This window comes from Clupea harengus, chromosome 25, assembly GCF_900700415.2.
Source record: "Clupea harengus chromosome 25, Ch_v2.0.2, whole genome shotgun sequence".
NCBI classification, from domain to species: domain Eukaryota; kingdom Metazoa; phylum Chordata; class Actinopteri; order Clupeiformes; family Clupeidae; genus Clupea; species Clupea harengus.
The window spans coordinates 4,712,095-4,738,154 of record NC_045176.1 but is presented as its reverse complement, the minus strand read 5'-3'; the positions used below and the strand labels follow the sequence as shown (position 1 = coordinate 4,738,154).

Below are 26,060 nucleotides of genomic sequence, written 5' to 3'. Positions count from 1 at the left end.
TCGGGAAGGTTTTGCTTCCATCTAATGAGACGGGTTCCTTTTTAGCAATCTCGAGGAGATTTTTCTTCATATCATGAGGAATTGAAAAAGAACAAGCAGCTGTTGGCTCGGACCTTCTGAGATTGCACTTTGCCATTTAAAACACGTCCCTGGTGTACTTGCTTGCTTTATCAGACCATCTGTCTGTCCACATCTTGAATTTGAGGCAGAATCATTTTCATTTCCCCTGATATATCAGGAACGCCTCCTCTGTTATTCTGCGGTGTCACGGCAACCACTCCTCTTGTTATTCTGCGTCGTCACGGTGTCCATGATGCTGTGGGAATCCTCCTCAGCGGTACCCATTCACAGCTGAATAACCGCCTCCAGCTTCCATCCATTTTGGTATACTGTACAGCGTGAAACACAAAATGAAAGATGGTAGAGTGGCCTGGTGGAAACCAATAATGGGGTCGTTCCCTATTGTTATCTGAAAAAGCTGATGCATTGCCCTTCCTTCAACACGTTTATGTCCTTGACCCTGACCCAGTGTATTTTAAGGGGTTCTGTTCCAAGAATACACAAGACCAGGCAGTATCCTCTTGTCGTAAGGACTGCATATCCTAGCCCAGAAATACATACAGTGCTTTTTGTCACCAGTACAATCTTTGTTAAATGACAGTGCTAGTGTCAATGCCAATGTCAGTCTTTTGTGGGGAGAGAGGGGGGGGGGGGTTATTTAAAGTGAAGAAATGTTACAAATCTTTCTCTGCAGTCCCTTGGAGTTTCATTTTTAGCTGAGGATACTGACGTCTCGGATGTTGTGATAGTGAACATGGGTCTGTGTGACAAATGCCTGGCCTGGCTCCTCTGTCCCTAAATAGCATATGACTGTGGCATATCGGAGCGGCATGCCCAGTTGGTCGTCGGGTACGGTGAAAGGGAGAGAGCCTGAGCGAGCGGTGTGGCGTGCCCAGTTGGTCGTCAGGTACGGTGAAAGGGAGGAGCGCCTGAGCGAGCGGTGTGGCGTGCCCAGTTGGTCGTCGGGTACGGTGAAAGGGAGGAGCGCCTGAGCGAGCGGTGTGGCGTGCCCAGTTGGTCGTCGGGTACGGTGAAAGGGAGAGCGCCTGAGCGAGCGGTGTGGCGTGCCCTGTTGGTCGTCGGGTACGGTGAAAGGGAGAGAGCCTGAGCGAGCGGGCCATGAAAGCTGTTGTCAGCTCTGAAATGAAGCTCGCATCTCATTGTCTCAACAAGCGGGGGCGGAAAAGGGACGGGAGACACAGACACAAATTGCATGGATGCCTGTGAGCCTGGATCCGTGGCTATTTCAGGGTGTTTCTCTCTGAAGCTGCTTAAAGCCAATGAAAGGAAACGATAAGTCGCAGAGATGTAGACTAGTCACAAGGATATATGACAGGTTTGATTTCCACATCTGTCGGCGACTCTCGTTGTGTAGTCCAGTGATACTCAAACTCTGGGGGCGCGGTGACCTCGCAAGGGGTGCGTGTAGTCACGGACCTCTCACTCGCAAAATGCAGTTGCACCACCAAACCTCAGACACCTTTGGCTTCAGCGAACGAAAACTGAAAAATTATCATTTGAAATCTCAACAACTAAATGTAGCAGACGTCCACAAGTAAGCTACATGATGCAGTTCAGACATCGGAAACATAGCCTACCACTTGCGTATTGATAGTTTTGTATTTTCATCAGTTTTTCAATAGTGTTCAGCCCTTTTAAAGGCTATTCCCATCTCCTCACTTCAGTTTCAAAACATAAGCTTAGCCTTCAAACACTGCTATTGCAATACCCTTAAAACAGCCTTTTTAAATCTTTCGTATCTGTCTTGTAATCCCCACTGCAGTGGCCTACATCCTAATCTTTCATCCATTTCTCTTCCCTTAGAGCCCAGTCTTGAGATCTCTAAGACTGGTTTTGTATTGCGCAATAAATCTCTGGTTTCTGAGACAATTGTTTTTGCTGTTTCCTACCTGCTCTGGTTTGTGATCTTAGCATTGCCATGTCTACGTGCTAGCATCGCAATCGCTCTTAGCCCACGGAGCAATAGCCTCTTGCCTTTATTATGTATCTATTCATATCACATTCTTAAAACATAAGCACAACATACACACACACACACACACACACACACACACACACACACACACACACACACACAAAACAGATCAACAAAATTCATCACCTTCAGGTTGGGAGGACTGGGTTAGCACTCACGAGAACTTGCTAAAAACAAAACTCTGCAAATATGAAGAGTTATTTGCAGTTCAGCTTTTCATTAACTGGCACAATGGAACCATGTCCAGAGTTGTAACCCATGTGGACAGTGTAGTACACACTGTGTTCAGGACCCAGATCTCTCTTTAGAAACACAGGAACAACCACATCGACCTGAAGAGGGACAGCAGGTTGCTAGCTGACTTGCTGGCTAACAGGACATCTGTAATGCTCTATTGAAATGGATGTTAGCAATATCAATAACCAATAATCAACACTGAATACGCGTAGGTTTAGCAAACATAAGGGTGCGCTAACTGGCTAGATAGCTGGACAAATTTAGCCGGATTATTCTCCAGATATTTAAGTTGTGTGGATTTCCCATGACTGTCCCAGACAGAATTTGTGTTGTGTAAAATCCCTAGTCACAGACAGTGATTGTAAATTGCAAGTCGCTGTCGAACGCAGTCGTGTCGTATGAATTGCCTGCAACCAGCACTTTACTCACACTGACTGAAGGGTTGTGTAGTCTAAAAGCCCTTTAAAGTGGTGTTCAGCTTTTGGGGCTTATAGAGAGCTTTGGCTTTAAAGCAAAAGGTTTGTATGTTGTTCATCCACGCAGGACTGTATTTGATGAAGATTCTGGGCCATCTAAGATCTTGGCACATTAAATTACCACCCCCCACCCCCCCAAATCCAGCTGCCGACTGGGAAGAGTCAAAGGGTACATATGACCCCATTCCCAAGGCCCAAGGCCTGTTATTAAATAGTGTGTGTGGGGTGTGGGGGTGCGTGGGGTGTGGGGGTGCCTGGTCTCTGCATCGGCTTGTTTAAAATCATCAGCTAAATGTGCAATGTAGCAACATAGGAACCAGCAGCGACCCAGCAGACTTTTTGGAGAGGCTTTTTTTTTTAGGAGGAAATGGCATCTCTGAAATGGCATGTCATGATGTAATATGCTGCCCCCCACTTCTGTTGGGATTAGCCACGCTCTCCCCAGTGGCCCGGTCTCCTCCGGGCGGTAGAGGTTGTGGTTCTATGGAGGCGCAGGCAGCCGTGGGCCCTGTGCAGAGTGGAGGCACGGGAGACGCCATCCCACGCCTGCCTGTGAAGAGAGGTAACATCTCTTCCCTCCATCCCTCCACCCATCCATCCATCCACACATCCATTCATCTCGCCCTCCGTGCTGGCATCCTCCCCCGGCCTCTGGCCCATGTCCCAGTCTCCTCCACAGCCCTCCGCGCTCACATGGCCAGAAAGCTGTCTTTTCTTAGCCCTCCTCCCCCTCCATCCATCCTCCCCCTCCATCCGATGGCTCTACCGAGCAGGTATCCACTCAGACTCATCCTCCCCCTCCTCCTCCCCCTCCATCCGAACAGGTAGCCCCTCAGACTCTCCCTCTCGGCCACATCTCTGGGGTCGTGAGGAGATACTGGTCGTGCTGTGCAGTGCAAGGATGGAATACAGTTGGGGTCAAGGACCTTGATGATGACTTGTGTGTGTGGATTACCGTGTCTGTGCATGGTGTGTGATGCGTGAGAATATGCAGTCGAGCCTCCAAGGCATGGTTCTCCAGCAACAGAAGCGTCTGGAATATTTCTCTCACACATACACTCTCGCCCCCTTTCTCTCTTTCTTTTATCTGTCTTGTTCTCTCTCTCTCACTCCCTTTCGCTCTCTCTCTCACTCCCTTTCTCTCTCACTCCCGTTCTCTCTCTGTCTCGCTCCCTTTCTGTCTCTCTCACTCCCTTTCTCTCTATCTATCTCTCCCTCCCTCTATTTCTCTCTCTCAGCCTCCCACAGACATCCTCAAGCCTATCATTTTCTCTGCAGTAGAGGAATTGTGATGTGCGCAAGTCGGCAGAGCAGCTGAATTTTAAAAAGCTCAACGCCCACGCGTGACACCACTACTGCAAGCATAATTACCATCAGCTCTGCTCTCTCTACCACCACTCACTCCCTTCTCCCTGTGTGTTCATGTTGCTGTGTTGATGTGTGTGCGTGTGTAGGTGTGTGTAGGTAGGTGTGCGTGTAGGTAGGTAGGTAGGTAGGTGTGTGTGTGTGATTTGCCTCTAGTGTTGAATGACTGCTCTGTGAGTTTGGCTCATTACGTTAACTTGTCTTTAAAAGTAGGCGCTTTCATCAATGGCACAATCTACGCTAGTTTAGCTTCATCAATCTGCACTCAGGGATGCTTCCACTGTGATTTTTGAAAGACTGAATTGTGTTGCTCTTGTTCACACGCACCTTTCTCTCTGTCTGTTGAGCTGAAGAATGCCAGTTGTTAGGTACGCTACTGAAAAGATCATTGCTGCAAGGTGAATGGAAAACATTACTATATTATTAGCATGATTAAAGAGGAACATTGTATGACCTTTTTCTTGTTCCCACACATTTCATCCATGGAAGGTTTCATTCTGGGCAAGATTTCAAGTGTCTAGGAAAAAGAATTGGCTTCAGTTCTGTCAATCATGATGTCGGAAGGGTGTCGGCAGGTTTCTAGCCAATCACAGGTACAGCAGGTAGAACAATGATCACAAAATGAATTTACGTCATTGAAACTAGTATAGATAAATTCTCAATATGAATGTGGTTCTCATTGGTCAAGACGGCCTCTGACGTATTGACCTGGGGGCCATGAACACACACAAGAGTGGTTGGACATTAAAACTGAAGTTGTCATGGTGATAAAAGTGGGCAGTGCCCATGCCGAGTGCTCTTGGCAGATTCATGCGCCACATCCTCTCGTCACGAGGCTCATCCCTGCCCTCAGAAAAAAAACACATTTAGTGGTCCCCCAAAATGTCGTTTTTCATATTTATAATGTTGTTACTCTCATAGTTCCCTCCTAATCTGGTTGGATGTTATGAGGAGGCCTGCAGTGGAGATGTATTTACTCTGGCAGTGCCTCTGGCTCGCCAGCTGTTTTCTCGTAGGAAACCGTGTACACTGACATAAATTCTGTTGACTGGTGGCGTGAATTATTTTTGATACATTTATGTAATCTTCATGACATGAGACAGGAAAGTTAAATACTGCCATAATGGCCAAGACAAACTGTATCTTAAGTCATCCTAGGCATAGTGCTAGCACATCAACACACACACAACACACACAACACACACACACACACACACACACACACCACCACACACACCCCCACACACACACACAACACACACACACACACACACAAACGCAGGCACACAACACACACACACAACACACACCCACACTCACAAACCCACACACACACAACACACACACACCCACACACACACACACACCCACACACACACACACACACAACACACACACACACAACACACAGGCACACATGAAAACAGACAAGTAGACACAGAGTAAACACCAGCACCTGATTTGAATCACCTGTGCTGGTTCATCTGTGCGCTGGTTTAAGAACAGGTGTTTGTTGTGAGCCGTTGTGAACCCAGCCTTCGTTTCGCTGAGCTATTCATTTCTCATATCGGAGCAGTGCAGAGGTGAATGAAAGCTCCCATTGCCATGGTGACGAACAGCCAGGGGAGGGAAAGCTCACACTCACTGCATCTGCAGATGATGATGATGATGATGATGGCGGTGGTGATGACATCGGTGATGATAGTGGTAACTGCGTAAGAGATATCTCAAGCATTATCGGCTGTGAATGCGTGCTGGTGGTGATGTGTGTGTGTGTGTGTGTGTGTGTGTGTGTGGTGGGAGTAGGGCGGGGTTGAAATGCGTGTCGCTTTCCAACCTCTGAGTCACATTGCATTTCTGTGGAGGGGGACCTGCGCTTGACTCAACTGCTTGGCACTTAATCGGCCCAAACAGTTGTCTGACACCAGGGAGGCTAATTACACCGTCTCCCGTTCGCCTCCAATGACGAACGCAGAAAATTAGCCTCTGGAGGTCCTCTGTGCCAAGCCGGCCTTTACGAGACATTACACAAAGGTTACTGCCTCAGAAGCCGGCCAGAGACAGCCTTGAAACTTCATAAGGATTACTTATGTGTCCCCCCCCAGCCTTAATCCTAATCGGTAACAATGAAGGACCGTGAGAAGGCCCATTTCACCATTTTGAAATGTCCACCGCAAACAGTCAGACTTGTTTTTTTCGAAGGATTTCCTCAGTGCTGTAATCTGCCCACAGTGCGAAAGGCTCCGTGCCGACTGCTGTTGTCATGGTGCTATTTGATGTTCTAAAAGCACTTTGATCATTCATTGTTTCCCTTTCATTGTATTTATCTAGCCAAAGTAGTCTTTAAAACAACAAGGCCGTGCACGTTTCCTTTCTGTGATCCTAGGCCATCTTGCAGTTGGTCTTTTTTTGCGTTGTCAAGAATGTTTTTCATTTCATGGAACAGAGTGGAAAATACATATTTGTTTTATTGTGCTACTACCACAATCACAGAGTCGACATGCAAATGACCAAATTAGCCATACGCAGAGCATAGCTGCACATTTAAATTCCTCTGGCAACAAATGAAAGATTTTCCTCTTGTGACTGCAGCTATTTTTGTATACATTTTGAATCTTTTTTTTTTAAGACATCTAATTGAGAAAGCAGCGAATCACAGTGCATTGCTTGGATGCTGTTACTTTAATGTGGAAAAGAAACAACAATGAAATCAACATGCAGTAGAATAATAAATAATCAAAACCAAACGGACACAGTTTTGAGCCCAAACGGACACAGTTTTGCAAGCTAATGGAACAGCCACTGAGGGATGAGTCCCAAATGAACCAATATCAAATCATCGCCTTCTATAAAAGATGCTGAAGGCTCAGGTTTTCGAAACCGTCATCAGCTATTTGTCAGGATAAAGGATGTAGAGTCTGGTTTCTCCCTCAAAGCTAGAAAAGGGAAGACCATTTCAAATGAGCTTAACATCAGATCTGCAAATCTGTGCCTGATTTATCCACCTCTGTATAGCCTTGATCTGAACAGTTACTGAGCTCAGTTTGCACAGTAATTCATTTTATACTTAAAGTGGCATTATGCAGTAATTGTACTTCAGGGTTAGGACAAGCAGTTTTACCTTAAAATAACAGCTTAAAAAAAATTGGGGAGCTACAATGACTTTTAATATGGAGAATCGCTTCTGTGCCATTGCCATACCAGGGTCCGTAGGCATATTACTGCGTTATGTAGGTTTGCCTGAAGCCGCCCGGTTTCTACTGTCTGCCGAACTAGTAAGTAGCTTATTTGCCGTCTTGCTTTGTCTTGTGTTGCACTTGCTTGATGTTTGACTGTTAGGACAGTTGTTGACTAACTAGTTTGTCATAGTGCCTAAGTAAGCACATTTCAAGAGGTTTCGCTAGTTTTAGCCGCTAGCATCTTGTTAGCGATTAGCAATTCTTCCGTTTTGCTGCTTTAAGTTATGGGGAGACACCAGAAGCCACCATCACCTTGGATGGATGGATGGATGGATGGATGGATGGATGGATAGCTTCCTTTATTGTCTTTGTACAGAGTGCAACAAAATCTTTTTTTTTGGCCTATTCCTTGCCTTTTGAGTTGATGCCATGTTGTGTAACATTGCTGCAACCTTCTCGTCCACTCTCTCTCTCTCTCTCTCTGTCTCTCTGTCTCTCTGTCCTCTCTCTCTTTCTCTCTCTGTCGCTCTGTCCTCTCTCTCTTTCTCTCTCTGTCTCTCTCTCTCTCTCTCTCTCTCTCTCTCTCTCTCTGCCCTCTCTCTCTATCTCTCTTTATCCTCTCTCCCCTTCTCTCTCTCTCTTTCTCTTGTTGGCTCTCTGTCTCTCTATGCATTTGGTCAGGCTGGTCACTGCAGTGAGGCAGAGTGTTTCCTGATCACTGCCATGTGTGTGTGTGTGTGTGTGTGTGTGTGTGTGTGTGTGTGTGTGTGTGGTGTGTGTGTGTGTGTGTGTGTTGGGGTCGCTACCTGGATGAAGTGTGTGCTTATGTAAGCGGGTCCTGCCTCGGATCCCGAGTTCCCCAGCTCTTGTCGTCTTGCAGTGGGCTCGTGGAGTGAGCAGCTTCCAGTAAATTCCACCAGAAGGCACGTGACTGCCCCCATGTGGTGGCAGCGGGCGGAGTGTTTGGGGTCTCATTAGGGGCGCTGCCCCTCTGCCTTTTGAGGAGGGCACTGTGTAGCTGTGTCTTTACATGCCCATCGGGCAGCGAAATGCAATCCAAGCATGCCGTCGTGAAAGGAGCCAATACTAATACCACTGCCCTAGACCTCAGTTTGGATGGACCCTTCCACTGTTGTATTGTTTTGTGTTGTGATGTGTATTCTGTGTAATATGTGTAAGCACACTGAGAGCCCCTTTACCAAGACAAATTCCTTGTTTGTGCAAACTTACTTGGCCAATAAAACCTGATTCTGATTCTGATTCTGATTCTGACCCTAGAGCAGGAGAGAAAGGGAAAGGAAAGAGGGCTTCAGCTCAAAGGTCAAAAGGTCAAGGACTGAAGCAGTTGATGAGCAAGTATTGTTATATTAGCTAGCAGCACAAATGCCAGAGCTCCCAGACTAAAAAGGATAACCGACAGTTTGCAGATCCGTCTGGTGTTCATAACTGAACAAAATAAAGTCACTATCATACAGCACATGTTGTAGGAATGCAGCGTTATAGGAGCAAAGCACTTGGTGATGGTGAAGACCTGGATCTGTGGCTCGTACTGGTCCTCACACATATACCCCACTGGGCAGTGACTCTGTGCAGTGACTCTGAGCAGTGACTCTGTGCAGTGACTCTGTGCAGTGACTTTGTGCAGTGACTTTGTGCAGTGACTTTGTGCAGTGACACTGAGCAGTGACTCTGTGTGCATAGATACAAGTCTACAGGCCCCTGCTCTGAGTGCAAGAACCAGGGACTTAAACTCGATGGAAAAGGCTACAGTGGGCCCATACATTGAGACGAGTAGCGGCATAATAAGTCTGTATTGAAAGCCAGAGACTTCTGCATTCGGGGGAAACTGCAGTAGTATGATGATGCGTGCTGATTGGCCAGCCTTACCTCAGGGCAGAGATGGGTGGAATGAATCCCATGAGCACAAGTGTGGGAAAAGAGACAGTGTCAACAGTACCGCTTGCCGGAGGTGTACCTGTCTCCCCCCTCTCTCTCTCTTCATGTCCTTTTGACTCTTCTCAGAGTCCCTCCCTCCCTCTCAAACACACCATCTCTCTCTCTCTCTCTCTCTCTCTCTCTCTCTCTCTCTCTCTCTCTCTCTCTCTCTCTCTCTCTCTCACATACACATACACACAGTACCGTTTGCCAGAGGTGTACCTGTGTTTTTGCATAGCATTGAAACCCTGCAGGTCTGCGTCATGACTCTAGGCAGTGATGTTTCAGATTCATTTCTGTACACCTTCACCAGAGTATCATTTGTGATGTCTGATTAATATGTTTACTGATGTAAAACAGAGGAGTTGAGTGGTGTCCACAATTGCATAGAGAGAATGAGACAATGGAATAGGGAGACTAATGAATTATAATTCCATATATTTCCACATATATTTGTATGTTTACTATGTGTTGCCGTTGTGTGACCTATTAAGGGAGGGTTTTCTCCCAACCCTTCTGCTATTTTCCCCGAGAGCTCAAGGCCTTAGGCTCATGGTGTTGATAGTAGTGTTTGCCTCTCTCACTCTCATTAACACTCTCTTTCTCTCTCTCTTTATCTCACTCTCTTTTTTTCTCTCTCTCTCTCTATCTCTCATAAACACACACACACACACACACACACACACACACACACACACACACACACACACACACAGATATACATGCATGAGTACCCCGAGAGCTCAAGGCCTTAGGCTGATGGTGTTGATAGTAGTGTTCGTCTCTCTCACTCTCATTAACACTCTCTTCTTCTCTCTCTTTATCTCACTCTCTTTTTTTTCTCTCTCTCTCTCTCTCTCTCACTCTCATTAACACTCTCTTGTGTAACACTGCTGCAGCATTCTCGTCCTCTCTCTTTATCTTCTCTCTCTCTCTCTCTCTCTCATAAACACACACACATACACACACACACACACCCCTACACACACACACACACACACACACAGATATGCATGCACGAGACAGAATAGAACGTAAATAAAATGTCCGTGGAGCTTTTTCGCCCCATTAAAAGAAAATGTCGGAAAAGAAATGAAGCAGATTTGCCGTCGCTCCCTTCACTGATTCCATTAATGTGTTAGAGAGAGAGAGAGAGAGAGAGAGAGAGAGAGAGAGAGAGAGAGAGAGAGAGAGAGAGAGAGAGAGAGAGAGAGAGAGAGAGAGAGAGAGAGAGAGAGAGAGAGAGAGAGAGAGAGAGAGAGAGAGAGAGAGAGAGAGAGAGAGAGAGAGAGAGAGAGAGAGAGAGAGAGAGAGAGAGAGAGAAACTCCATTATGTGTTCTTAATGAGTTGCTGCTATAAAAACTATTTTAATTAGACTTGTAGGCCCTAGTTCCCAGAAGGGTGCCTAAACAAATGTATTCTCGGAAGGTACTTGGAATGCAAGCGAAGGGTAATGCATTTCCACAGGACTTCGTAATTAGATCTGAAGTAAAATAACTTTTTTTCATTTATTATTTATTCTGTGTGCTTTTGAAGGCTCTGCTTAATGTTCCTGGTATGATTAAATGAATTCAGCCTGGTGAATAGCGATGTCTTGAGCATGCTACATTTATTAAAGACGTAATAAATATAAATACATATTTTGCTCTGTCCTTATCACAGTGTCCTCGTCTTTTGGCCGGGGAGGTATGCAGAGGTGTTTTTTTAAACAGATTCATTCACTCTGTACTTTTCCAGAGAACGTGTCAGTACCTTTGCTTTCATTATCGCCACTGAAGATCACATTTGTGTTTCAAGCCATCAATATATAATTTTGTGCGTGCACTTTGCTTGTCCTTGATTTAGACACCTGTCATCTGACAGATATATGAACCTGTGTACAATTTTCTACAAACACTGCTTGAGTAAGTAAGTGTTTTATACACATTTTTCTGTCTTGCGATGACATGACACAGGACAAATACGTTTGTGTCAGGCCAGCTGTTCTCACCTTGACTGGCGAGGATGTGAGACATGCTGATAACAGTTGCCATGCGTATCACAGTCCAGAAGAACTGGAAATGCATGATGTGAAACCTGCATCTCAGCGACTTCTTCCCCGACCCGATACCACTCCTGAAGACACGCCCAGCCACTTTGGGTTAGGTGTCCCCCCCCCCCCCCCTCTCTCTTTTCACACACAAACCTTCCAACTGCCGCCGATGTTAAGTTATTCTAGACTGGATTGTCTCAGAATGAGCACCAGCACTGGGAGCTTTCTCCACAGGTATGCTATTGCCGTAACGATGTGGGATTAGGCTAATCTTGTGTTAAATTTAGGAAGGCTGTGGACCCCCTTCCTCCTTCTGGGGATTAGTGGCAGTGCGAATGATCCGCTCCTCCTCGACGGACCCCGTGTCATCCTCCCAGGATCCCTTGCATGCTTGACCGCGATCAGCTGAGCTCGTGAGGCGAGCGTCACTGATGTCCTGGAGCTGTCACTCAAGCCGCAGCCAACCTGCCAAGACGCTGAGTGGCGAGCAGAGCCAGCGAGAGTTGCTGAGTCAAGAGGAGTTTTACTGTAATGGTCAGCGTTGGGGGAATGGAGGGAAACCAAACTCGATTTGTGTGAGAAAGAAAATGACAGCAACACGCTGAGGCATTTGCTGACAGTCCATCTGGGTGTCGGATGTTTCTCCTCCTGTCGCATATGAGTGGATATATTGTGAGTTGTGGACGGCGCTCGGAGTCGGTTGCCAGGCCACGATGATGTGCTTTGGGGGGCGGCGGCGACCCAGACAGGCGCAGTGGAGTGAGGACGATTGTTTGCTTCATGAAGACGTGCTTGTCGTTCCCAACCCTTGCTTTCTAGACGCAGGTATGTGGAAGAGCCACTCCATTTCACCTTTCCTCCACAGGAATGCCTGTGAACCTGTTCCAAAATGCACGTGACCGTATGCTGGCTACTCAGCCCTGTAGTGTGGGCCGTTTCTGGGCCTTATCTGGGCCGTGTGCTGGCTACTCAGCCCTGTAGTGTGGGGTAGAGGATCCTGGGGTGGAGCCGCCTAATACTACTCAGTTCTAGATAACCATTTTCTGAGGTTCATAAAGAGTTGAACTTCAGTTGACAGATGCCTGTAGTTAAATCTAACTCTATGCTCCTAAGTACATCAATATAACTAAGGACACGTCGATGATGCTGTTATTTAGAATTAGATGAACACTCAATTCTGTTTTGGACACTTGCCAGAACTGTTGTCATGTTGTTTGTAATGTATAGACAGGCTACCAGTTCATATTTCTTTCCCCCCTAATTCAGCCTGAATCTCGACTACTTTTGAAAACACCCACCCAAGATAACTGTCGGGGTCCTGCAAGGGCGGTTAATTACTGTGATTATAAAGCTTATTCCCCTCTTACTCGTTGTTGACTAGTTGTTATGGTCATTATTCATGAGTTCAGCCCAGTTGGGGTGGGTTCATGTTATGACAAAGTAGGACCATGTTAGGCAAACACACTGTAGACTGTGTTGCATGCATCACTTACCTTTAACACAAATGCAACTGAAACAAGCTGAACAGATGAACTGCCTGTTGAATGGAGAATGATGACTATTTGCCAAGTCATTGAATCCATTTTGTTTCACAAAATATCTTTTACGTTTTGGAGCTGTTAGTTCAGCAGTGAAATACAGGGACACGATGAACTGAAGCTAGTTGCCTTCTTGGCTCTTTCCTCCATCCTTTGATTAATATACTTATCCTCTGAATGGAAATCCTCGTCCTTGTATAATGTCTATTCATTCCACAGACTCACCACAGGGTGGTATAGGTCCGCACATACAGAAGAATGAAGAAGGTGAAAAGGACTTCAAAGCCAACTATATTGCCAAAAGACACTAGTTAGCATGCCTGCTTATCAGCGTTAACTGTGCTGTTATTGCAAGGTTTTTGCTGGCCTTTTTAGGTACTTTAGGTACAACAGCCACCCCATTTCCATATTTCCAAAAAAAATGCATACCCCACATACCAAACTGGTTTTTATAATCTTTTGTGATCATAGTCTTTGTGTTAGACAGTCATAGAAGTGATGTAGAAATGTGTATTTGTTAATGAAACATTGAAAACATGTTGGCAGTACTCATATTATCCACCAGGTGGTGATGTCTTTTGCCTCACCATCAGGAGGCTTTTGCCTTCACTGTGGAGTTCCCAGTAGGATAAACCCCGTGAGATGTTTTCAGTGGGTGGTGCCAACCATATTAAGCCTCTGACGGCGAAATTTAAGACATGCCTTTCATTTGGAACTTCAATCTGAGAACTTACATGACATGTAAGGGAGAAATACTTGCTAGAAGATATAGTTTGAGATGTAACCCATGTTACTACAGATTGACTACAGTAGCAAATGTGTATGCTTTATCTGAGCATGTGGTGTTTGCAAGGATTTCGCAGTGCTTACCTTTGAATTTAATTGAAAAGATACGTTTGAATGGAAGAAGTGAACCCATGTGAAAAGATTCCTTCTTGGGGAGGAAGATGCATAGAGATGCAGGGATTGCACTGACGGAGCCATCATGGTGTGCCTGAATGTCCCTATCTAAATATGACGATTGCCTTGCTACGTGATATATTTTAAATGGTATTTGATATTGAGTTATTTCATTTATATTCTGATTTTATTCCAAACCACGTTAGTCTGTTGAAGTCTTTACCGCAGACTGTGCGAGTTGTTTGTTTTACGGTGCTCCACCATTTGAGTGCTCATTTTGCAGTGCTGTGATCTTTCCCTCCTCCACACTTAAAGTCCACATCCTGCCCACCTGCATCTCGTGTCGGTGGCCCTCCTCCCTTCAGGAATCTGGAGACGCCTCTGGCCTCACGCAAAAGCACCGTCTAAAACCTGGTTTGGCAAAAACCTCCGAAGCCACAGCGGCTGCTCCCTCCTCCTGTCGCCCCACCCTTGGGCATGGGAAAAGAGCTGGCTGTTTTTGTTTGTCTCCTTCTTTCCACACTCATTTAGCTGGATGAGAACATCCATTGGTGGAGGCCACTGTTGCTGGAGTGATAGTATGGGAGGCAGAGAGGGAGGGAGGGAGGGAGGGAGGGAGGGAGAGAGTGAGTGAGGGGCCTCTGGTATACAAAGTATTCATTCATTGGGGGTTTGTGGGACCCTGTGGTCATTGTCGGGGTGCCTGAGAGAGCGCCCGGCTGGAAGTGTTTTCCTTCTCCCTTGAGCCGGGGGGAATCACTTTTAAAAAGGTGTGTTAAGGACTTTATGTTGGTGCCCGAAGAGTCGGAGATTCCATTCCTTGTTTTGCCACCACCCAGGGGAAGGCAGGGGAAGCAGCTGTGGCTTCAAACAGGCTCACTCCCTCATGCCATGCATGGGAAGATTAAGGAATTTATCTGCCCTGCCGGCAACAGGATTGCTCAGAACTTGCAACCTGCCCGCAACTGAAGAAGCAGCAGCCCAAGGCTCAGTGATGGGTTTGCAGTACTTTCCTGTACGATGAACCTGCAACTTTTTCCTCTCAACTCTTTCTTTTTTTTCAAAGGATCTGTGCAAAGGATCTGTGCTACTGCAGAGGTTCACTAATGTTGTTTCTGAGTTTCACTGAGAGAGCAGGGGGGTTGTGGGGATGGCGTAGAGGTCATGCCTAGACTTGTTTGAAGTCCCGTCACCCCCCCCCCCCCTCTTTTCTCACATGTTAAAGGTTACAGATTAAGTTTGGTCTCGGAATGCAGCCGGGAAGTGAAGAACCGAGAGAGCAGTCGTAAAGAACTCTGTGTGCATCTGGGACTAAGTGTGTGTGTGTGTGAGGAGAGAGGGTTTGTGTGTGAGTCTGTACAGCAGTTAGCATGTGTGCATGTGCTGCTATGCTGGTTCTGAGCAGCCGGGCCACAGATGTGTTCCCCGAGGCTACTGCCCTGTCGTCCCGGCAACAGTCGACTGGCAAGACCGTGCTCCACGTTTCAGTCTTCCTAAATGGCACGGCAGACTGCACCGGTGGTGAGGGAGAGGCGAAGGGAGGGGCGGAAAGCGGAGAGTCAGAGGTGCCGGGACAAGGAAAGAGCCCCAGGCCAGGGAGTGGGACGTCCGACCGAGAGCTCGGCAGGTGGCTATCCCCAAGCGCCTCACTGGAGCTGAGAGGTGGGAGGAGGAGGAGGTGGAGGGGGAGGGATGATGAACCTGGAATGAGGACAAACCGGTTTGCTAAACTGCTCCCCGAAATCTCAGCCGAGAAGCCTTCCCAGTCAGAGTCAGCGCAGGGCTCCGGAGATGCGAGGAAAGAGATTCGGGAATCCAGTTCTCTCTCACGGGTCCACCACAAGGTTTATGAGGAAGACCGCAGCAATGCTGACCCTGAGGACCCCTCTAACAGGCCCCAGGTTGTGGTTCTGCGAAAGACTTCACACAACAGCCTGCCCCTGGGCAGTAGGAGAGTGGTGAGCATGTATGGCTCCCTCCCCGAAACTGAACAGCAACAGCAGCAGCAGCAGCAGCAAAGGAATTCAAGCAGTAAGCTTCTGGAGCGGCTCCACAGACCCAGGAGCGTGTGCATGCTGGCCAACGCTAACCCCGGCCCTCTCTCGGCCCCGGTGGGCCAGTCCTCCTCTGCCTTCGGGGGTGTAGGTCCTCCAGGGGCACCTCTCCAAAGGAGCCGTCGAGCGGAGCTCCGAGCCGTCGACGGCCTCAAGCCGGAGCTTCCGCCTGCGTTCTGCCTGCCCCCGTTCCCCAACGACACCGTCCCCCGGAGGACGAATAAGAGTTTGGCGAAACAACAACAGAGGCCTGTCAGCATGACCGTCCTAGAGCTGAAAGAGCGCATCTCCTCTCAGGAGGTGCTCTCCAGGGACACGCCGGGCCTGTCTCGAGGAGGCTTCCCCTGGAAGCTGTTTGGCAAGCCGCCACAGGACAGGGAGCCCGTTGTCGCTCCTCCGGTGCCCAACGGGGGTAAACAGGAAGCCCCCAAACGCACCCTGAGCTCTTTGCGCCGCAGCCTCAGCCTCCGCATCAGACGCAATCGGAACAAAACCGACTCTGAACCAGAACCGGCGTCGGACCCACGGAGTCGCACAAGAAGTTTCGGACAGGATATACTGCGTTCTTCTCAGCCTTTCTCTTACCTGACCGGCAGAGCCCTGTCGCCTGCGTACGAGAAGGACGAGGTCCAGGGCAACATGCAGTACATTCAGTACCAGACCAGGGGCAAGGTCAAGGTGATGGAAGTCCCAATCCGCCCAGCCCAACTCTCTGAGAAACAGGCCCCCGACGAACCCAGCCTCTGGCAGCTAATTGCCAACCGGTTCAGGAGGAAAAACCCGCCAACCAGCAACAAATCTGAACTTCATGTAGACAGCCAAGGACCTGGCACATATCCCCCTGTAAGGCTAAAAAAGCCACCGCCAGTTGCCATAGAGACGTTAGCAGCAAGCACTGGCATCAGTAAAGTTCAAGGTAAGCTCAGTCAAATTCTTTAAATTATTACTGCACTCTGTAGCTTCTTAGCCTTTCAGCTTTGAGTGGAACCAATTTACATAATGCAGAATGGGATTTGAGTCTGAGACCATATCCACGGGGTACGGGTTGGACCTGTGCACACACACTCCGTGCAGCAAAGGTTAGACCCATAACTCACTTTAAGTGGAGGTGCTTTGTGCGAGTGCTTGTTCTCTGGCCATTGTTTTTATTTTTTTTGTCCTCGCCTGTACAGGGCAGTATGTTCAAACTGCTTGAGTTCACCATGAATAACAGTGCTCTGGAAAAGGTATATTTGTATGCATTCATTATTTCTTATTTTCAGTTTTGCTCTTTTAGCTGCCAAAGGAATAGAATAACTGAACGATTGGTTTGTAATATCAGATAATGCCAATACTCAGACAGTGCACACAGTATTAAAGGCATGCACAGATGCAGGTGTTTTTCCCTTATTGAGTGCAGTGTACAGTGTTGTCCTCCTCGCAGATTAGTCTGTAGGCAAACTGGTTTGTTTTTCTGTGTTCTCCGTCGTATATATATTTTTGGGTAGTAACAACTTTTAAAGTGCAGTAAACCTAATTTAACCCTCATTTGAAGGCTTAACACCACTGTGCTTACATGATAATAAATACACAGTGCAGTGTCAGCCTTATGAGGGTTAGACTGGTCATGAGTAGCCAGGGAGACTTCTGGCTGTTTTCCAGTGCTAAGTTAGGAGAGCTTATGTACAGTAGATTGATGTGAAGTACTGACTCAAGCTGAAGCACACTCTACCGTTGGCAATGCAGTGGGTCCTGGTGCAAGGCACCTCCTCTTGTTTACAAGGGCAAACCACAATTCTTGGTATTTCTTCCTCTCTTGTATATGTAAATCTTCAAAGGTCAATTTTGGATCAACTTAAACTGAAGGGTAACAAAACATTGGCGGCAAGCTGCCAAGCTCTCCTAGTAAACGTTCCTGCCCGCTTATGCAATGTTAGCTGAATGGGCTGAGCTCTTTGTTTTGTCATAATAGGTATTTGCAGTTGAACGTGTGTCGTAAATGTCAGTTCGTAATTTCGTACTTCTTTTTAACAATGGATCAGCACTTTTGATCACTAGCGAACAGCCATTCTTTTGTTTCGATATTTATTTATTTATTTATTTTTACAGAAACTGCGTTTCCAAGGAAACAGAGCCTTTGGAACAGTGTTCAATTCCGTCTCCTTCAATGCAGCAGTGTTTGAGTAGCACCCAGCACTCAGGCAGCAGGAATGTAGGAGTGCCCATCGGTGTGAAGTGCTTGCTTTTAAGCTGGGTGTGCTTTTTTTTTTTTTTTTTTTTTGTTGTTGTGGAGCTTGCAGCAGGCTCTCGTCACACCTGTCCCTACCTGCCCTTACCTGAGTGTTTGACAAGGCGCCTGTGGGAAAACCTCAGGGAGCCAAAGTGCTTCACAGCCCATCCCCCCCTTCTGTTGTGGACGGCTTAAGCAGGCCTGGTGCCTGTCCTCACCTGCCACAGAACAAAAGGCCTCCTCCTGTGGGTGTCTAGAGCCTGGCCGGCCTGGATAGTGCTGATGGAGGCCTGATGGAGGAGGAGGAGGAGGAGGAGGAGGAGGAGGAGGAGGAGGAGGCGGCGGCGGCGCAGCAGCCAGAGGTCTGTGGGCTCCACAAGGAGTTTACATTTTAAAGCTTGTCAAAGTGAAAATGAGAAGGATGTGACAGGACCTCCCTGTTAAGATATTAGAAAATATATTATGCTAGAAAAGGACACACTACTTGCTTTCTAATTTTGCCCAATGCTAAAATCTGACATCTTAATTACATCTCCTGTCGTCCCCCGGGATTTTGCTGTAGCCTGTGGCAGTTTTTATGGGAAATAATCTTTCTGTTTTCGATCTCTTTGATGTTAAGGCTTGCCCAATCCTGAAGTCTTATGACTAATATGAGCGATGAAACCTATTCTCCCTTTAGTCCAGTCGAGTTGAGCAATGGTGATCCCACAAGCTCTCTGTTAATAAAGATAAAGTTGTCAGACACCTCCTGCAACCCCTGATAAAGTTGTGTCAGACTCCTCTCGCAACCCCTGCAGCACAAAACTGGGGAACAACGACAACTCCATCGCTGCCAACACAGTTGCCCGTTCCCCGTAGCGGTGAACCTACTGGGGAACAACGACAACTCCATCGCTGCCAACACAGTTGCCCGTTCCCCGTAGCGGTGAACCTAACTAGAGGGAGTGACATGGCTTCACCCGGGTCCATTCTGTGCTCTGCCGCATGCTCCGGTTCTGGCTCCTGTGGTAATGGGGTGGTGCGGTATGGTTCTGCCTCCTGTGGTAATGGGGTGGTGCGGTATGGTTCTGGCTTCTGTGGTACGGTATGGTTCTGGCTCCTGTGGTAATGGTGTGGTACGGTATGGTTCTGGCTTCTGTGGTACGGTATGATTCTGGCTCCTGTGGTAATGGTGTGGTACGGTATGATTCTGGCTCCTGTGGTAATGGTGTGGTACGGTATGGTTCTGGCTCCTGTGGTGCGGTATGGTTCCTGCGTATGATTCTGGCTCCTGTGGTAATGGTGTGGTACGGTATGGTTCTGGCTCCTGTGGTGCGGTATGGTTCCTGCTCCTGTGGTACGGTATGGTTCTGGCTCCCGTGGTAATGGTGTGGTACGGTACGGTTTATGACAGCCACTGAGTCAGCCCAGCCGATCCTCTTTGAGGAAGCGATCCCAACGGGGGACATTGGAGTTGTGCGTCAGCGAGGCGGACAGCCGGAGAGCACCCCCTGCAAAGCGATGCGGTAACTTCTCTCATTAAGTTGACATTCACGAGCCACAGGGGAGACCAGGCGCGAGAGAGGAGTGAAATGATGCTCTCTGACTTAAGGAGTCTGTTGCCAGCCATGATTCCCCTCGAGTCTCTCTGTCGCACTCTCCCTCCCTCTGTAATGTCACTTACTGCCGCATGATCATCACTGCAGAAGTGGATTGCCTCAGAAGTAACGCTGGAAGCCGTATACATTTGCTAATACGGTGTTCCTCGTTTTTTAACTTTATATTGTGTCATTTATCATGGGAAGAACTGATGCCAGCATGTTTTGAGAAACTTCAGGATGCAAAGATTGTCTGTATGATTCATCATGGTATTTTTCCTTGTGCTGGTAAACAAAGATTAGCAGTGACCACCACTTGACACACAAACAAGCATTGCAGTGAAATACATTGAGCAAACCAGAACAAGCCATCAGGGTCACTGGGATATGAGGACAAAGAGATATTGGGCGATGTTTGCTCCTTTTGTTATGCAGTGGTTCAAGGCATCATGCCATGCTTTCAGTCATGGAGGAGCTCATTTGAAGTACACCCATACTGTGAATGGCTCCTGAAATGCACCACCGTACGTGAACATAACACGCCAAAGACAAGTGAGTGAGGATTATTTGTTTTTTTTGGGGGGGGGGGGGGGTGTTCTATGAAATACCCCATTCAGAAAACGTCAAGAGATATCAAATCTCCTGGAAAGACACGATCAATCTTTTTGATGGTTAATTCTGAGCTGGTTTGTTTCATTGTCCTGGGTGCTCAATAGCATTAGGCTGTGTGTGTGTGTGTGTCTGTGTCTGTGTCTGTGTCTGTGTGTGTGTGTGTGTGTGTGTGTGTGTGTGTGTGTGGGGCTGGCTTTGTTTCCCTACTGATACTTCCAAACAGCAGTGAGCAGACCGAGATGCTGCAAGGAATTTGCACTCTGCTGGAAATCTCTGTCATGTGACGGCAAAGGGATTCCAAGGACTCAAGCTCGCTCACCAGAACCTAAGCCAAATAAGGTTTGCTGTCGTCTGCACCCGAAAACCTGCAAGCACACCCCCAGACACCGAATCAGATTGAAGTGAGCATTTGTAAGGAATCAGTTCTACTTCCCCTCACCGAGATAAGCTCGGAGACTGTTGTGTGGATTTAGAGAGCTGTCGATGAGACTTGTGATTGACTCCCAGGCTTTGTGGATTGTCTACGGAGCAGCGCAAAGATATGTAGATTATTGCGGGTGATTATGTCAATGGTCTGTGTAAGCAGGCTTTGCCTGCATAAGATCCGTGGGTGCTGAGGCTGGCGTAGCAAGAGAGGGGTGTGTGTGTGGGTGCTGGGGCTGGCGTGGCGTGGCAAGGGAGGGGTGTGTGTGGGTGCTTGGTGTGTGTGGAGGTGAATGCTGAAGTGTTCCAAAAATGGGTCATGGAAATGTTGTGTTCCCAACTTGCTCTGTAATTTCCCTTCAAAGGAAAGGAAGCATCACAAGCCTCAAAACCATGGAAGGGACAGGGAGACGCCCGCTCCGCTCTCTTCATGTCTCTCTCTCTCTCTTTCTCTTTCTCTCTCTTTCTCTCTCTCGCCCGCTCAGCTCTCTTCATGTCCTTTTGACTCTTCTCAGAGTCCCTCCCTCCCTCTCAAACACACCATCTCTCTCTCTCTCTCTCTCTCTCTCTCTCTCTCTCTCTCTCTCTCTCTCTCTCTCTCTCTCTCTCTCTCTCTCTCTCTCTCTCTGTCATTTGCCCGCATAGACTTAGTTTCTCTTATTATTATTGGAAGAGTATCCTTCCTTTTTCCTTTGCCCTCTCTCACTCACACATGCATGCACATTCATCCTTTCTACACTATACACACACACACACACACACACACACACACACACACACACACACACACACACACACACACACACACACACACACACACACACACACACACACACACACACACACTCTATCTTGTACTCAGAGCACACTCCCCTTCTCTCCCAGTGCCCTCTCTCTCTCTCTCTCTCTCTCTCTCTCTCTCTCTCTCTCTCTCTCTTTCTGAATGCAGGAAAAAGGGCTCTAATGCTGCCGCTGTGTGTTGGAGTTGAATAGTAATTTTGATTGGAACAGACAAGAGCAGTGGGGTGAAAAACAAGACAAACAACCTAGAGCCGGCCAAACGCTCATCTCGTCTGCCACGGACACACACACACACACACACACACACACACACACACACACACACACACAACCTAGAGCCCGGCCAAACTCTCATCTCATCTGCCACGGACACACACACACACACACATACACACACACACACAACCTAGAGCCACGGACAAAGGCGGCTGTGTCCTCTGGAGTCATCACTGGGGAACTATGATTGGACTAGTCCCCACCCCCAACCACTGCACTGTGGTCCCTGGGATGCCATTTATTTTGGGGGTTTGGCGTATTTTTGGTCGTACTCCACGCAACACACTTTTTTTTTTTTTAGCTCTCAGAGTTGAAAGGGTATTTTGGTATTTTCTGGGTTGTTTTGACCAGGCAGGTCATCAGCATATTACGGGGTAGAGTTCATGCAAGAGGGCACACCCTCTCTTCGTGGTCTCACTTGTGAGTTTTGGTGGATGGAAAATACAAGCAACAAGTTCAAATCACACAAATTCTCACTCCCACAAGCAAATCAGGATTACATTTGTAATTTTAGGAGTTTTAAGTTTTTGAAACCGCAAGCGAGTAACTTCGCAGCAGATGCTGAAAGGAGTTTAACCGTTTGATCTCAAACCTCCCCATTCATATTTGGTGTGACTCAAAGAAGGTCTGCTTGATCCTGTTAGAATCAGCTGCTGGCCTGGCCTGTTTGTTCGGAGATGACCCTGCTCAATTAGTGTCCAGTGGGTAGTGTTGTCAGCTCTGGTGAGTGTTTCACTGACGAGAGAAGCCAGCCTTTGCTCATTTGGAAGGTGAGAGTGATGCTAATGATGACTACACAGCCTTAGGAAGCCACGGGCTCGACGGGCTCAATACTGGAAGAACAGAGCAGAGAAATGTGCCACACTGTTGTATTGAGAGCCCTTCTCCTATACGAATAGATTTGACTTTTATTCACCCCAGGTCAACCCTTTTACCTCACCGCAGGAAACAGCAAATCGATACCAGTATTCACAGCGGTGAACAGGAATGAAAGGGGCAGGCGCAGTGTTTGCAGGCAGGTCCCAGCATGCACTGGGAGGTGCGCTGAACCCGCTGCTGATGTGGTTGGGTTAGGCTGTGATCACTGGCTAGTTCGACAACACTTCTTGTGTGTGGCAACAAAGTTCATGCCTAGAACATCCATTTAAAAGCAAACAAATCAACAATGCCGTCTCCTGAGTGAACATGTAGAGGTGTTGGGTGTTGAATGAAATATGAAGGCGCCCTCTCCTTCTGCTGCATTTGTTTTTGATGACTTGCTGATTGCATGATCTTATCTAAACTTCTGTTAAAATAGTGGATTTCTCAAGGCTTTCATTCTAAACACCGAAAAGTATGTTTTGGCTTTAATCCATTAAATGTATGGATTGAATGAACATCTGTATGATGTTGTTTCACACAGAGAGCCCTCTGAATAGCATGAACCAGCCTCCACCTTTTCTCTGGCAGCTGCGTGCCTTTCCATGTCATATATTATAGTTTGCTGAAAAGGTCCTGGGTGGGTATGATTGTTATGCTCCTGATAGAAGAAAAATGGAGAATTTACCGAAAGGTCACCATAGAAAAAGCTGTTTGTGGACAACCTGGCCTTTTTTGCTCCCAAGAGAAAGTGGTACAACTTGACTTTCCTTGCCAACCTTCAGACGTTTTGTTTTTTGTTTAGTTTTGTTTTGATTGTGTGCTTGTTTTAGGAACTAATCCATTACTTCAAGTCCTTTTCCTGAACACCTCATTCTGTTGAATATGTTTACTCTGGTGTCTACATTGTGTTTGCAGGTACTGTTCATTTTCGGTAACATCGGGTGAACATGGCAGCGTGCCTCGTGCTCCATCTCACCTGTGGCCTCCTGGAGTGCAGTTGGCTCCAATCATTGATCTTTGCTCTTTCTCCTCTTCTTTCAGATTCCTTCGTCAACAGTCAGGAATGGACATTGAGTCGGTCAGTGCCAGAACTCAAAGTGGTAAGTTTTCTAAAACCAGAAAATGAAACAAGCTATATATTATTCTTATATAATGAAGCAAAAGCTACCATGAAAATATGTTGTAGTTTACAGCAAGTATAAAACATTGCTGTCATCAGCTAGAACTGGAATGTTTTTTTGTTTGTTTGTGTTTGAGCGTGAAATCCGCCAGGAACATTTCTTGTCTGTAAGTGAAGCAATTTGGACCATAGCAGTCAGGTTTTGGCCATGAAAGTGAATTAATGGATAGGAGGATTGCCGAACCTGTGTGCAAACCTGTGAATGAGCGATAACATGCTTTGGCTCCCTCCATCATGTCAGCAGATATTCATACCCTTCTGAAGTCGACACAGGAGAAAAAGACAAGTTTGGCCCTCAGCTATGGCCCAAAATTGGAGCTAACACAGTTCTAGAAGTCTACTTTCTAATTAAACATTAAATTAAACATAGTATTTAGAATTAAACATAGTATTTGATGCAATACAATGCTATAGAGATTGGAAATTGGAATGACATAAAAAATTAATTCAATAAAACAATGAGACGGTTGCTCAGCGACACTATGACTTTCAGTCACATCTAAGCTTTTACATTTTATTAAACATTTGAAGTATTTGCTAAAGTTATTTGAATGAAGGCCCTGGTTAGAGAGAAATGCTGTCAGTCTGTTTCAAAATGTAGTGGAATGTGAAGTATTACATTTCCAATACTCCTCTTGCCGTCCTTAAGGATTGATTCTATCCCCTACATAGTTTCCAGGGTATACAACTATAAACGACTTGAGAGCTAAAACAAATAGCCTCTTCACCAGTCTTATTCCTTGACACATTAACGGGTTATCCACATCTATATATTGTATGATAAACGTGCAATGTGCACATTACACATGCACTACCAGGAGGCTCTCTGGCACCGTCTGTATGTTATTACCAAAGCTTAAACAGTGATCTCCCACAACAAGACTCCATTATCTGTCTTTAGGAAAGCCTGGCTGTGTATGATCTGTTCTTCCTCCTCCGACTTTTAAGACTGCACACAGCTCTCTCTCTCTCTCCCCTGTAATTAGCACGGAGTGTACACTCGCCGCCCACCCACCATCTCAAGCCAGAGGAGAGCAGGAGGAGGGGGTGGGAAGGAGGGGGTGCTGGAGCCTTTGTTCTCCCCAGACACACGGGCTCATCCGCCCCAGCCTGTGGGGGCCACCTTGGTAGAAGTTAATCCTGAAGGGGGGGAAAGTTAGATGCCTTTCCCCACCTCCACACTGATCACACAGGTTAGGTCAGGGCTCCACTACCCTATTCTACCCCCTTCCCCTCCCCTTCCCCCACTCCCCAGCTCAACACTGATCACATAGGTTAGGTCAGGGCTCCACTACCCTATTCTACCCCCTTCCCCTCCCCTTCCCCCACTCCCCAGCTCCACACTGATCACACAGGTTAGGTCAGGGCTCCACTACCCTATTCTACCCCCTTCCCCTCCCCTTCCCCCACTCCCCAGCTCCACACTGATCACATAGGTTAGGTCAGGTCTCCACTACCCTATTCTACCCCCTTCCCCTCCCCTTCCCCCACTCCCCACCTCCACACTGATCACATAGGTTAGGTCAGGTCTCCACTACCCTATTCTGCCACCACCCATCCCCCAGGCACAGATGACTGGCAGGAGAGGGTGTGGTGAAGGTGAAGAGGGTTGGGTGGAGTCCACAGTCTATGATGAGTTCACTTCCAGCTCCCCTGGATCCTCGATGATGCAATTTCCATGTGATCGTAAAACTATGCACTGTAAGGTTCACTGTATGCTGAACCGCGCTGCGAGTGCTCACTATTGTATTCATGTTAAGGGGAGCCATCTTAGTCTTCAGCCGGATGCGTTAAGTTGAGGCTCTCTAGCAATCTTAGCTTACCCAGCTGTGTTTAGTCATTTAGGACACACTCCATTAGAGAGTGCAGCCGCCTACTTAAAACAGTGCAATTAAACGGATAACTGAGCAGAGCCCTAATACAGTGCTTCACATGGCTTTTAGATGCACATGCGTTTGCATTGTGAGCTGGTGTGCCTTATGAAATTCAAGACTTAAGGTTAAAACATGGAGTATAAAAGTACTATAAAGTATAAAACCGTATTAAAAACACTGAGTATAAAAACAAAGCAAACACAGTGAAAGTGCTCGGCTCTGCGACGGTGCTGCGGCAGGTGACATCGCACTTCCTGGGCCATTGAGACACCCCCCTTCTGTTTGCACCTTGTATTCTCTTCGGCTGGTTCTGAGTCGTTGGGATCTGGTGGAGGCACACAATTGGTTGCCGCTGTCGCTGGGTTACTGGAGCTGGAGGAAGCCGAAAGGGCCAGAGGCATATCAGCTGTACTCGAAATTGGCTGAGAGGGGGGCACAATTTGGGGGAAAAGTGGTTGCTCAGGAGACAGGAGA

At 47.3% G+C, this 26,060-nt stretch overlaps 1 protein-coding gene across 2 annotated transcripts in view; it reads left to right on the top strand.

Moving 5' to 3' along the window:
- Positions 1-14,367: 14,367 nt before the first annotated feature.
- Positions 14,368-26,060, top strand: part of agap3 (ArfGAP with GTPase domain, ankyrin repeat and PH domain 3) — an 88,297-nt gene continuing 76,604 nt past the window's right edge. For both annotated transcript variants that reach the window (XM_031563120.2, XM_031563119.2), the window contains exons 1-2: positions 14,368-16,689; positions 23,574-23,632. In XM_031563120.2, the coding sequence (XP_031418980.1) occupies positions 15,090-16,689; positions 23,574-23,632 (1,659 nt within the window). In that variant the 5' untranslated portion in view covers positions 14,368-15,089. The remainder of the gene's footprint in view (positions 16,690-23,573; positions 23,633-26,060) is intronic.